Here is a 13,239-nt window from a genome sequence, read left to right as displayed (position 1 = left end):
CCTCCCGGACCGGGGCACGAACCCGTGTCCCCTGCATCGGCAGGCGGACTCTCAACCACCGCGCCACCAGGGAAGCCCCACCCTTGCTAGTTTTCATGTCCGCACCCCAGGGCCCCCTTGCCCCCTGGGAGATGCGGTCAGATCAGGGCACCGCCAGACCCCGCGAGGTGTCTTGTGCCCCCGTGGCTTCCCAGAGGGCAGTGTGGGTGCAGCTTCCATGTTGCCATCAGGCAAGGGCCGGGGAAGGGGGATGGATCCCCCAGGAGTGGTGTGTGGGACCCAGTGGGCTCCTGCTGCCTACTTCCGAGGACACTCCAGGCTGCTCGCCCCAGGCCCTGGTTCCCCTTGGCCTGGCACCTGCCCCACCTGCACAGGCCGCTGCTCTGCCAGCCCTGGAGGTGGGGCTCCAAGAAGAGCCGCAAACCCCCCCTGGGGTGACCCACACCCACCAGGCCTGTCACAGTTCCTGGCACTGGGGCCGATCGTCACGGCACACCCTGCAGGGACCTGAATCATGCCGGCTGCCTCTCACCCCGAGGGAGCGGGGAGAAGGGGGCACAGCCCTCCTTGAGTGAGCTCTCCCATGGTACGGATGGATGCCCTTTACCCACAGCGTGGGGAGCTGGCATCGGTGCCCGACTCCTTGGGGGTTGGAACAGTTCCTGGGAGACGATAAAAATTATGAGTTACGGCTCACCCCGGGGGCTGGGTGGTCTCCTGGTGCCCCTCCCCCACGGGACCTCTGCAGGAGCCTGGGGTGGAGTGGGCCCAGTGGGAGACCCTGACCCAGACCTGCCGTGCAGCCTGGGACTGTGAGTGACTTTTCAGTGGCCCCTTGGGCTGCACCAAGCCTGCCACTGTGACAGCTCTGGTTCCAGGTGGTGTGGACTCCGGGGCCACTCTCCTCCAACCCCTGCAGGGCAAAGTCTGGTTGTCCCTCCCAAGGTGCGAGCAGGCAGGAGGGCACGCCTGGGGCTCAGGGGAAGGCCCCAGAGGAGACCCTGGGCCAGGGTTCAGGAGGGCACCAGGGCTGGGCCCTGCAGGACACTGCAGCAGTCACCCTCGGCATCGTGGTGGTGGCCTGAGACCTTTGCAGGTTACATCACATCTCACACCTGGGTTTCTCATTCAGCAGTGGCCCTTTGGAGACCTGAGATGTGATGGCTGATCTCAGAGGTGAAGCCACTCCCCAGGGGTCCCATAGCGTAGATGCTGAGGAGAGCCATCCGACTCAGGGCTGCAGCCTCCCTTTCCTTCACCCCCCAGTGGTCCCTGCGTGCCCCACCCCTGACTGGCGCTCCGGCCTCACCTCCCCCCCGCTCCCCGTCTCGTTGCAGGAAGTTCTACTACATCACCCTGCTGCGAGACCCCGTGTCCCGCTACCTGAGCGAGTGGCGGCATGTGCAGCGGGGGGCCACGTGGAAGACATCGCTGCACATGTGCGACGGGCGCACGCCCACGCCCGAGGAGCTGCCGCCCTGCTACGAGGGCACGGACTGGTCGGGCTGCACGCTGCAGGAGTTCATGGACTGCCCCTACAACCTGGCCAGCAACCGCCAGGTGCGCATGCTGGCCGACCTGAGCCTGGTGGGCTGCTACAACCTGTCCTTCATCCCCGAGGGCAAGCGGGCCCAGCTGCTGCTGGACAGCGCCAAGAAGAACCTGCGGGGCATGGCCTTCTTCGGCCTGACCGAGTTCCAGCGCAAGACGCAGTACCTGTTCGAGCGGACGTTCAACCTCAAGTTCATCCGTCCCTTCATGCAGTACAACAGCACGCGGGCGGGCGGCGTGGAGGTGGGCGAGGACACCATCCGGCGCATCGAGGAGCTCAACGACCTGGACATGCAGCTCTACGACTACGCCAGGGACCTCTTCCAGCAGCGCTACCAGTACAGGCGGCAGCTGGAGCGGCGACAGCAGCGCCTCCGGAGCCGCGAGGAACGCCTGCTGCACCGGGCCAAGGAGGCGCTGCCGCGGGCGGACGCCGAGGAGCCCGGCCGCGTGCCCACCGAGGACTACATGAGCCACATCATCGAGAAGTGGTAGTGGCGGCCAGCGGGGGCAGGTGGGGCCAGGCAGACTGACCGACACACTCGGCCCCCAGAACTCCGTGGGAAGAGGACCCCCTTCCGCTCGCCAGAAGACGGACGAACGGTTGAGGGAGGGGAAGGGGTGGGCCTGGCGGGTCGGTTCTCCCCACCTTCCCAGGCCGGGGCTCTGAGAAATCAACGTGGGAACCCACTGGGTCAGAGGGAAGGGTGCTTGGAGGACCCCCCAACCAGGCCTGCAGGGCTGGGAGCCGGTACGTCCCCGCTCTCCCGTCCTCCTGGTCACAACGGCCACAGGTTTGAAGACTAGAAAAATCCAGTGCAGTGGAAGGCGGACCTGCCAGGCACACGCCCACTCCCCCCCCAACCCCCCGCTGCAGGTAGCTCAGCCTCCAGGGAACCCCTGGCCCCAAGGCCTGCGTGGAGACACGGCAGGCCTCCGAGGTAGCCTCAGGAATGGAGCTCCCAGCTCACCCATCTTCAGGGTCAGGGCCCACCCCGTCTAAAGCCAAGAAGACTCTAGTCCAACCCCTGGGAAGCCCACTCCCCTCTCTAGCCCAAGGTCAAAACCCACAGTGTGGCTTCTTGCTTCGGGTCAAGAGATCAAAGCACATCACCTGGGGTCCCCCACCCCGCTTTCCTCAGTCCCCAGACCGAGGGGTGCTGTAGGGAGATGGGCCCCATGCTGCACTGCTCCCTTGCATGAGCGGAGGGCATCCCAGGAGTAGGAAGGCCATAGGTGAGGATGCTTCCACCTGTGTCCAGGCAGACCTCCCAGCCAGACCAGCTCAGACAGGAAGGGGGACAGAAATCAAGAGCTCTCCCTGCCCGCATTGTCCTTTCTGACCCTCTGGGCTTTGTTAGTGGGCTGCCCCCAGCCCCAAGCCCATGACTTAGACATTTATGTGGGACTTAGACCCATTCCCCCCACAGCCCCGTGTATAAAGTTCAGTCAAGCCTCCGTTGGCTGGAACGCTGTAGACCACAGCCACAGCCCACGAGCCATACTTTGGGGCCATGGTGGTTCAGGACAGCCAGGAAAGGGTACTCGGGCTTTCAGATTCTCCTCCAGGATTGGAAGAAGCAGCTCTGGGTGGCTCCCCTAGTACCCAGATACACAGCCCCCCGACCCTGGGCTCTCCCTGCGTTTTCCTGCGCCCTTGCCCCTACCAGCTGGTCAGGCCTGTTCCCCGCAGCCCTGCAGATTGGAGAAGCCATGTTCAGTCCATTGTAGACACTTGCCCCACGCCCGTCCCTCCTGTGCTCGAGGAGGCCAGGCCAGCATCGCCTCTGGACGTGCACACCACCCCCCGACATGAGGCCTAAGACCTGGTTCTGGGGAGCTGAGTGTGAGCCCCACGCCCGAGGTGGATGGGCACCCCGTCTCCCCAGGAGAGGAAGCACACGTGCCCGGCGGCTGCAGGCCAGACTCAAGGAGGGTGGTGAGGGCCCCGGGCCCCCGGCAGCCTCATGGGAAGATCTTGCCAGGGTTCCCAGCCCCGGCTTCCCCTTGGCCACCCTAGCTGCCCTCCTGTGGAATGAGGGGGTGGGAGCCGAGACCCTTCTGTAAGCACCGGAAGGGTTAGGGTGTTGTCACATTAGGTGGCCACCCAGGAGCCAGCAGCTTTAGTCTTTGCTTGTCTGGCCTGAGGCCCCCGCCCCCCCTCCAGCTTCCTGCGCTGGCCGCTTCATCTTGCAGTCCCAGGACAGCGCAGTCAGCAGGCCCCCGAGAGCGGACACATCATGCTGAGGAGGTGAGTGCTCAGGTGGCTCTTTCAAAGGGGTGTGAAGGTCAGTATGGAGGTCTGCTCCAGTACTCATTTGGGGCGGGCGTGCTCCAGGGAGGAGGGTGGGACACGTTCACGAGAGCTCTGGGGTCTTGCACGATCACCTGTGACGCTAGGGGCTTGCTGTGGCCTCCCACCGGGAGGATAGCTGTTCTGCGTGAGCCCCCCGGGCACCCGGCCAGTGGCCAGGCTCAAGCAGCCCTCCCCAAGGGGTGCTCCTGAGGGTGTGGGCCTGAGTGCAGGATGTGTTTTGTACATAATGGAGTGTTTTAACTCATGGCCCGTTGTCCCAAGTCACACGGTCTCCTCGGTTTCTTCACTGCATTTGGAAGGAGGCCCTGGCTCCGGCCAGCATCCAGTCAGGGGTGCCAGTGACAGCACCAGTTGGCAGTGCCCCTCTGCCACTTGGGTCTCCCGTCCAGCACTGCCGGCTCAGGACGCCTGCTTTGAGGTAAAGGCTTCTTGTGCCTGCAGCATCTCCTCCGACACCACAGGCTGGGGCTCCAGGGAAAGGATGGCCTCCCCAGGGCTCTTCCCAGGGCTGAGGGACAGTAGCAAACATGCAGTGAGCGAACAGCCCCCTGCTCTCACTACCCCAAGCCTTCAGTGTCCTCTCTTGGAGGAGGCGTGAGGGACGAGAGAACTGTCCAAGCAATGAGTCTGTGAACGTTTTGGGAACTGGAAGAGTTTAACTTGAACCCAGGAGCGTTTAAAGCTTTATTTATTTATAGCTTCTTATTAAAAAAAAAAAAAATGTTGAGAAGAAACCTTTTGGTGACTCATACAAAAAAATGAGTTGATGATGGAAACGCAAGTCATAATCATCTAATTGTTTTTGTCTAGGTCAAGATGAATGTTAGCAGATGAAATAAACCCTGAAAAGGAGCGCTGGTGTGTGTGGTCTGTGGTCACATAGCAACGCGCCTGGCGTGGCGCCGTCCCGGTTTGATTTTCGAAATGAGCATCTGTGAGCTCACAGGAATCACACAGAAGCAGACGGGCTTCCCTCAGGAGCAGGCGGCAGCCCAGTAAGAGAGGAGTTAACACAATGTGTCACTAAGCCTTGCTTTGTGAAAGTAAGAAATGTGCCTGTCATCACCGCAAAGAATAACTTAGGGACTTCCCTGGCGGTCCAGTGGTTAGGACTCTGCACTTTCACTGCCGAGGGCCCAGAATCCATCCCTGGTCGGGGAACTAAGATCCCACAAGCCGCGCGGTGTGACCAAAAAAAGAATAACATCAGTCATTGATTACAGGACTTGAAAAGATGAGGCCCGCTTAAGGGAAGACAGAGCAACGCAGACATCGTGTGCTTATTTTCTGAGCCTCCTTCCCCTCAACTTTAATTTTGAAACAAATGACAGGTTGAAAGAGTAGGTCGTGGACACCATAAACCCTTAGCTGAGATTCCCCTGGATTAACGTGTCACATTTTCTTATCCTGCACTCCCACTCGTTTTCTGTCTCTGTGCACATGCATCACACACATGCACGTGGACACACGCACATTTTTCTGAAACACTGGAAATTAGTTGCAGTCCCCAGAATCCTTCAAAATACTTCGGCATGTACCTCCTAGGAATGACACTCTGCCACAGACACACACACACACACACGCACACACACAAACAAAACCATCATACTCCTAAAATTTAACATAACATATTAGCTGATGTACAGTCTGCATCCAAATTTTCCAATGGTCCGTACAGTGTCCTCAGAATGTTTCTGTGACCCTTGCTCAGCTGTCACGCCTCTACTGTGTCCTTTAGCTAGACGGAGCCCCACCCGCCCCTTTCCTTCGTCTGTCTTAGCGTTGGCATTTTAGTATAGGCCGGTTGTCTCTCTTAAGGTCCGCGTGTGTCTGTTTTCTCACGGTCAGATTCAGTTAAAGGTTTGGGGCATAAATGCTGCGCAGATGAAGTGGTTCTCTGCCCGCGAGCGCTGATGAATTGTTCTGTCCCACGGGACCGGGAGGGAGGCCCTTACTTGATGTCTGGGTCCTGACGTGATCACGGGTCTCACTGCTTTTTCTTCATGGAAACCGATCCGTTGTGCTTGCGGGTAGGGCTGGCCGTTGCTGGACAGTGGAGGGCCGGGGGCCTTAGGCCCCTGCACTTCCTCCAGTGGGCACTGTCGCACACAAGACTCTGGAAAGGCTGTGTTCAGACCCTAAGGTCTGAGGGTCTCTTCCTCCTCTTCCCACGGTCTCGATCTGGATGCTCCTGCATCCAGGCCACCTCCCCATCCCTCCCCATCCCCTGCCTGCAGGAGAGAAGGAAGGGCAGTCACAGCCGGGGCCTCGCCGTGCCAGGGGGCGGAGGTGGCCGCTTCCTAGTCACCAGAGCTTCCCCGCCCAGTGTGCTCTGGACCCTCCGGCTCTGTGAGGAAGCGTCCTCTCTCTTATCGGAGCGGACGCCCCGTGCAGACCCAGCCTCAGCCCCTCCTGGACATCACACGTGGGGCCTCAGTCTGCTCCCCGTTCAGCAAACCCAGGGGGAACGTATCCTCCTGCTGCAGAGGCTCCATTCAGCCCTGCAGAGCCAGTGTGTGAAAAGACAAAGGCCAAATTATTCCTGAAAACACCTCCCCCCAAAATGGGGGTTTTCGCCTGCCTCCTCCTGTTTAAAGTTGAAGGTCACTCCTGAGCCTTCGGCACTGGCTGCAGCCTCCCCTGCGTCGGCCCGGCCTGTCAACCCATCCACCCCTCTGATCCCCCTGTGCCCCCTGCCCGACCTTGCCCCTCCTTGGCCTCTCCCCGCCACCCCACCTCCTCTTCCCCCACCAGCTGCCCGGCAGCCCAGCCTCCCACCTCTGCACCCCTTGCTGTTTCCTCTTCACACCAGCCGTGCCCCAAGTGGCGGGCCTGCTACCTGTGTGCTTTCCCTGGATCCTCAGCCCCAACCTTCAGGCGAGCTCGGGACCCCTCAGTGCTCCACGCCAGGTCCCTCCTAGGGAAGGCAGTCCCGACTTGCCCACCCACCCAGGCGGGTGCCCTTGGCAGGGACACAGAGCGGAGCAGGCTCCCAGCCCGGAGCACGGGAGATCCCTGGGAGCCATCACCAACCCAAGAGTCTCCTTCCAGAACCCGCACCTGGTCCCAGGGACCTCCTCCCCGGAAGCCTTGGGGAGGACTCGGGGTGCAGGTCCTGGGAGCCTTGGCCCAGCACCCCCGGCTGACCAGGCCCCCTGCCCAGAGACTCCTGCCCTGGTGGGCGGGGATGGGCGAGGGCTCCGCCGTTGGCGTGGGGGGCTGGTCTGGGCTCCCCTCCACGCTGCAGCGGCGGGCAGAGCCTCCGGGCGTACAGCCTGTTGTCAGGCCAGGTTCGGAATCCAGCTGGCCCACGGTCCCGGGTAGGCCCTTCTCTGGGAAACGGGAAGGCTGCTGTAAGGGTTCACCTGCTTCCGGGGAGCAAGGCGCCGGGTCCGGGCGGGGCCGCAGCGAGCCACGCCTTCATCTCGTCTCCAGCCCCGACCACCGAGCCGCCGCGGGGGAGTCCTGACCTCCCCACGACCCGCTCAGCTTCACCCAGTGCGCTGCCCCGCGACGAGCCAAGCCACGTGGGCCTCAGCCTCGCCTGCGGAAACAGCTAAGGACTGTCCTCTTCCTTTCTTGCTCTCAAAGGACCGTGACAAATATCCAGGTCCCCCGCCTGCCAGCCCCGCCCATCGCCCCGGCCCCGGTAGCGCCATCTGGTTTCCCGCCCTAGGTGTCGGCTGGGTCGCCCAGCTACCTTCTCTCTCTCTGCCAAAGACAAGACCCTTCTGGCTCCACGCCTGCTGGGCCTCCCACTTGCCTGCACCCCCAGCCCAGCCCACCCGGTCCCGGGGCATCTCCCATGGCCCAGGCTTCAGGTGGGACCCCGGTTCCTGGCGGGCCCAGAGGAGGGGTCTGAATACACAGCACTGCCCAGACTTGCCCCCAAACATGCCCTTTTTAGAGAAATTGCTCATATCCTGACTTTAAATTTCCATTCCCTCTGAAGTGTGATTGAATTTTTAAAATATGTCCCTTCAAGTTAACAGTCTCTCCCAGTTAGAACCAGTGTGTTAGGAGTCCTCCTCTGATCCCCTCCCCTCTGGGTGGCATCTGGGCCTACGGGACATTCCTATCCCCCAGTGATGGGTGGCAGGGCGCTCACACGCCCCCCCCGCCGCCTCTTCCCCCTGCCACCTCGTCAAGAAGGCCATCGGGCCCCCAGCCAGGACCCCCAGCCCCGTCCTCACCAACTCCACTGCAGGGTGTCCAGGACAGTCGGAACTTGGGATCGTCCTCTTGGCTTGGATGAGGCACAGAGATCTCCCCCGGGGGCTGGCCTTCCAGCCCCTCCTCCTGCTGTTACTGACCAGGGTTCTTGGCCTCCTCCGTCAATAGAAATTGTTAAGAGACCAGACAAGAAATTCAGGCAAGGCTTTACTGGGGGCCCTGCTGCTGCAGAGGGGGAGCGAGAACACACAAAAGTTTCCCTTGCTCACTTGCTCCCCGAGAGAGGGGCAAGCTAGTTCCTTATATGGGGTGAGGGTAGGGTGTGTCCAGGGGTCGGCGGGAGGGGTAGCTTACGTGGTCTGCCCACCCCTTTGGTGGTGCTGCGTGCAGGGGCCATGCTCAGTACCCTCTTTTTGCTCCTGTCTCTTTAGAAGTGGCAGTTGGGGGTTTTTTGGTCTTTTTGTATCATTGTCCAGCATTTGCCCCAACTGCACGGGGCATGCAGTTATTTTTAGTCCCTTATAGTTTCTTTGTATTTTGTTGCTCAGGGACATTTGTCTCGGTACAAGCACTGCAGCAAAGGGTCCCAGATCCCAGGTCCCAGCCTGTCTCACTGCCACGGGGAACCCCACACACACCGGCAGGTTCTTAACCTCCCCCCAGACAGGTGCCCCCAGCCCACCAGCCATAGGAGGCCAGCTCTCTGCCTCGGTTAGCCTGCCACTCCGCTGCAGCTGACCCGTCCTGCAAACAAACAGCTCCAAGGCCCCAAACAGGCCACACGCGGTCCCCTTTCCTTCTACTTCCCTCTCAGTCCAGCGACGCTGTTTCCAGTGTCTGACCCTGGCCAAGGCCACTGGCATGGAGCACTGAGACCTCCCCTCATCTCTGCCCGCGAGTCCCCCTAACCCCGGCCCCAGCAGCTTCTCCCTCTGAAGGACCTGTTCTCGCTGACCCCATCATCCTACCCCACTCTGGCTCATCGAAACCCTGGGATTTCTCTGTAAAAGGAAGCCTAGGGACTGTGGAAGACACTTCTTTCGCAAACAAAAAGCCAAGCATTCAAGACACAGCCTCTCCAAGACTCCAGAGAGCCAGCCTGGAGCCTTGCAGCTGGGGCTCCACAGGCTGTTATGTCCTGTGTCACCCTTCCCCAGAAGCCGCAAGGCCGGTACTCAGGCCCCGGGGGCTCCGGACAATATTGTGCGCTGAACAGGTCAGCCTGGTGTTTTCGCAGTGCCGTCGAGGAGGGGGGCGCCTCACACAGGGTGCTCTAAGCGACTCTGGCCAGAGGGCTTCCTGTGCAGCAGAGGCCGTGTTGTACAGTTCACACATTGTTCTCTAGGAAAGATGTTTAACGCACAGTCTGCCCTCGTGCTTCCAGAGCGCATTGAGAGGTCCTGCACGGGACCTGGCCCGGACTCTCTGCCCTTTTCCAGCCGGCACTCCACACAGGAAGTGATTTGTCCACATCAAAGGATTTTAAACCTCTGGCATTGCAGCAGAGCCTGCTGGTTGTCCCCTGATAGTTGTCCCCCACTCCTTCCTTAGCAAGAGAGCCTCCACGGATCAGTGGACGCACAACCAGCCAGGGTCAAGACCACACTTCCCAGCCCCTCACAATGACACATGGCTATACCACGAAACTCTGGCTGAGAGAGTCTTAACCACTAGACCACCAGGGAATTCCCCCTTTTGTACCTTTTGAATTTTGAAACATGTGAATGAATTACCTTTTTAAAACATAGATGGCTGAAGATAAAAACAAAAGTGAAATGGAAGATAAATGTTCAATTCACAACAGCGATTTATCTCAGAGTTGGCAGAGCAGGAAGCGGATGGGACTTTGGCTGAAGGAATAGGGGAATTTCAACTTTGTAACACTTTTCGCGTTATAGTTAGAAAACAAGGCACATCAAAGAGTAACAACTGTCACTTCTGGGTGGTGGGTACGGGGGCGGAGGTTGTCACGTTATTTTCTGTACTTTCTGTATGGTTTTCTGTCTCTCAAAACAAAATCATCATCGTGAAAAGCCTGCATGCAAGGCAGGCACAGAAGCTGGGGAACTCGGGCTTCAGGCTCCTGATGCAGGAAGGGGCCCAGGGAGACAGCCAGGCCCAAGAAGAGCTCCTGGCGGAGACGTGGGACTGAGGGATGCGGGGCTTGGAGCTTTTGCTTCATGTCATTTTGCTGGATGAATGTGGAGCACCCGTGACAGTCCCCAGTGTGGACCCAGCCTTCCCGCACGTCTGTCTGTCCCCTTCACCGGAGCCCACGTGGAGGTAGAAATCAGGTTCCCCGCGGGCCTCTCTCCTCCCCCCCCGAAGCGGGGCTCCTCACTACTGCCCCTCGTGGGGGCCTTATTACCAGCCAACGGGGTAAAGGCCTTCCCTGACACCTCCACCCCCAGCAGGGATGCTGGGGCCATGGGTAGTCCAGGACCCCCACTGGGCCTTTACCCCTGGGGGCGGGAGCGGGGCCACAGGTTTCTGTGCTCTGACTGGCTGGAGCAGGGTGGTTACTGCCTAAGCGCTTTCCACTCTGCTCGGCTGCCCTCCGAGTCTTTTGGCTAAGACAGCAGGCTTCCCGGGGCTCTGCTGTCTGTGCCCGCTGGCGGTTCTGGGTTCAGGGCTGCGTCTGCTCCATCTCTGGGGTGTGCAAGGCAAAACGAAAACTCAGGAGCTTGCTACCATGTCACTCCTTTGGGCTCAAAGTCCCTAGTTGGTGTTTCTTCTTTGCCTTCTAGAGCCTAGGCAGATACAGATGATAGATAGATGATAGATGATAGATAGATGATAGATTAGATAAATACATAGATAGGTGATAGTTACATAGATAGATTAGATAGATAGATATAGTAGTTAGATGATAGAGTAGATAGATGATAGGTTAGATAGAGTAGATAGATGATAGATAGATTAGATGACAGATAGTTACATAGATAGATAGATGATAGATAGGTGGATGACAGATGATAGATAGATAAATAGATGATAGGGATAGATAGATGATAGAGAGATAGATGATAGATAGATAAATGGATGATAGACAGGTGATAGATACATAGATAGATGACAGATGATAGATAGACGGTTGATAGATAATAGATGGTTGATAGATAATAGATAGAAGATAGATAATATATGTTATATATACTATGTAGATAAGTCTTCTGTATAGATACATAGAGAGAGAGGTGGTTTAACTTAGCAGGAGGAATAGGAAAAAGTATGTCTACTCTATATTCCCAGGAGCAGAAGCTTCCTGTCTAAAAGACTCCTGTTGTAACCAAGCTGCCTTTGGATGTGGTTATTCTTACAACAGGCATCAGTGTCTCCTCCGGTCAACGTCAGGGGGGCTCCACGCAGAAAGACCTCAGGCACAGTCACTGAGAAAGTGGACGTGAGGACAGACAATGACCATCCAGTGTCCTCTCTGCCCCTGACTCAGGACGGCGCCCACAGCAAGCTTGGCCCAGGCCCTCCTGAACTGAGTATTTCTGACTTTCCCGAGCACGAGAGAGACCTGACTCCCTCCCAAGGCCAGCTCCGCCCGTCTGCGGGCCCAGGCCAGAAGCAGACCGGCACCATCCTTTCCTCTGCAGTCACCTCTTTGGTTCTTCTTTCAGCTTGCTGGGCGTCCGTCCCTGGGCAGTCTGTGTGAGCTGCACGCGGCTGGCTTCCCTGCGTGGGCCCCGGCCCACTCTGGGGCCTCGCCCTATGGCATCAAGTGACAGGAGGGGCACTGAGACAGGATGTGGACAGCACGGGCTCACCGCTCAGCTCCATCTCAGCTCACATGCTAGTGGGTTGGGAGGGAAATGCCCCCGTGGGCGTGCTCCCCCAGCCCCCAGCCAGTCCTCACATGCTCCCTTCCATACCCACCCTTGACCATCACTCTGGTCCTGACCTCACCAGCCTAGGAACCCGTGTTGAATTTCTACCCCCAGATCCTCTGCTTGCCGGCTTTGGGGCAAAACACTGCTTCTCACTGTGCATGTGCTTCTACTCTAAGATGAGGGGTCAGATTTGATCTGAGAGGCAGGTAGGTAGTGGCTGCCCGGAACTCCCTGTGAGATGCTGTTTGCAGCTGGACAACAGACGGCTCCAGGACAGAGAGGATAAGTCTCCAGGGGTCCCGGGGATGGACCCACCTTACCCATCGGGCCCTGCTCCGTAAGCACCATCTGCTGTCCCCTCCACATTCTCATTCACATACTGGAACTTCCCGAAAACACCTCCTGACCACGCGGCTCGCAACGGAAGTCTTGCTCCAGGCCTGCTTCTGGGGAACACGAGCCCAGAGACCCTGCTTCCAGGGCTGTCACCAGAAGGCCTCTCTCCACGTTGCTTCTCCCTTCATGGAGCCACAAGGGGATGGAGGGAAGGGGGTAGCCTGGGGGTCGGGCCTGCAAGGCAGCTGGAGGTCTGGCACTGCTGAGAGTGACCGCTTCACGTGGCTCCAGGGACTAGTACAGAAGAGCGTCCTCTGGTTGTAGCCACGTTACAAAGTCCCTCTTCTTTATATCCCAGCGTATTCTGGCCGGGGCAGAAGAAGGAAATAATGGGTAAAGGGTGAGGGGCGGGGCAAAACGAGCCCAGTTACCCACCAGCAAATTCCCACTAAGGCCAGGCTCCCGGGAGAGGTACCTTGCCCTGTGCTTCATGCTGTATATGTTACATGCTGTATGTGTCATGTGCTATACATATTAGATGCTCTCTGCATCACATGTTAAACGTGTGTGCGTGGTATGTTTGTTGCATGCTATGTGTGGTGTATGTTGCATGGCATCTGTTACATACTAGGCATGTCATACACTGTGTGTACTGCGCAGCAGGTACCGTATTATGTGTTATATGCTATGCATTGTGTTATATATATTACATGTTATATACACATTATTGCTATGTATGTTTCATGCTGTAATATTGTTCACTGTGTTACATGCTATATATTACATGCTATACGTTATACTATGTTACATGTTATGTGTGTGTACTATACACATGCACATGCTGTGTTGCACATTATGCATGTTTACAGTACAGTGTTGCATGCTATGTTTTTTTTTAATTTTTATTGAAGTATAGTTGATTTACAATGTCCTGTTAGTTTCAGGTGTACAGCACAGTGACTCAGTTATACATATACATATATCCACTCTTTTTTAGATTCTTTTTTTTTTTTTTTTTTTTTT

The 13,239-nt window shown here is 57.8% G+C and overlaps 1 protein-coding gene across 3 annotated transcripts in view; it reads left to right on the top strand.

Moving 5' to 3' along the window:
- Positions 1-13,207, top strand: part of HS6ST1 (heparan sulfate 6-O-sulfotransferase 1) — a 52,661-nt gene extending 39,454 nt beyond the window's left edge. Inside the window, exons 2-4 of one of the 3 annotated variants that reach the window (XR_003683693.2) lie at positions 1,338-3,802; positions 4,679-4,863; positions 11,367-13,207. Coding sequence is in view for 1 of the 3 variants with exons in the window: in XM_024115059.3 (XP_023970827.1) it covers positions 1,338-2,046 (709 nt within the window). In the remaining 2 variants the exon portion in view is untranslated. Of the gene's footprint in view, positions 1-1,337; positions 8,296-11,366 lie in introns of those variants that run through there. The other 2 variants (XR_003683692.2, XM_024115059.3) reach the window with 2 other exon arrangements.
- Positions 13,208-13,239: the final 32 nt, after the last annotated feature.

This window comes from Physeter macrocephalus, chromosome 2 (genome assembly GCF_002837175.3).
Source record: "Physeter macrocephalus isolate SW-GA chromosome 2, ASM283717v5, whole genome shotgun sequence".
NCBI classification, from domain to species: domain Eukaryota; kingdom Metazoa; phylum Chordata; class Mammalia; order Artiodactyla; family Physeteridae; genus Physeter; species Physeter macrocephalus.
The sequence above is the reverse complement of the archived record's forward strand: the minus strand, read 5'-3'. Positions and strand labels throughout refer to the sequence as shown.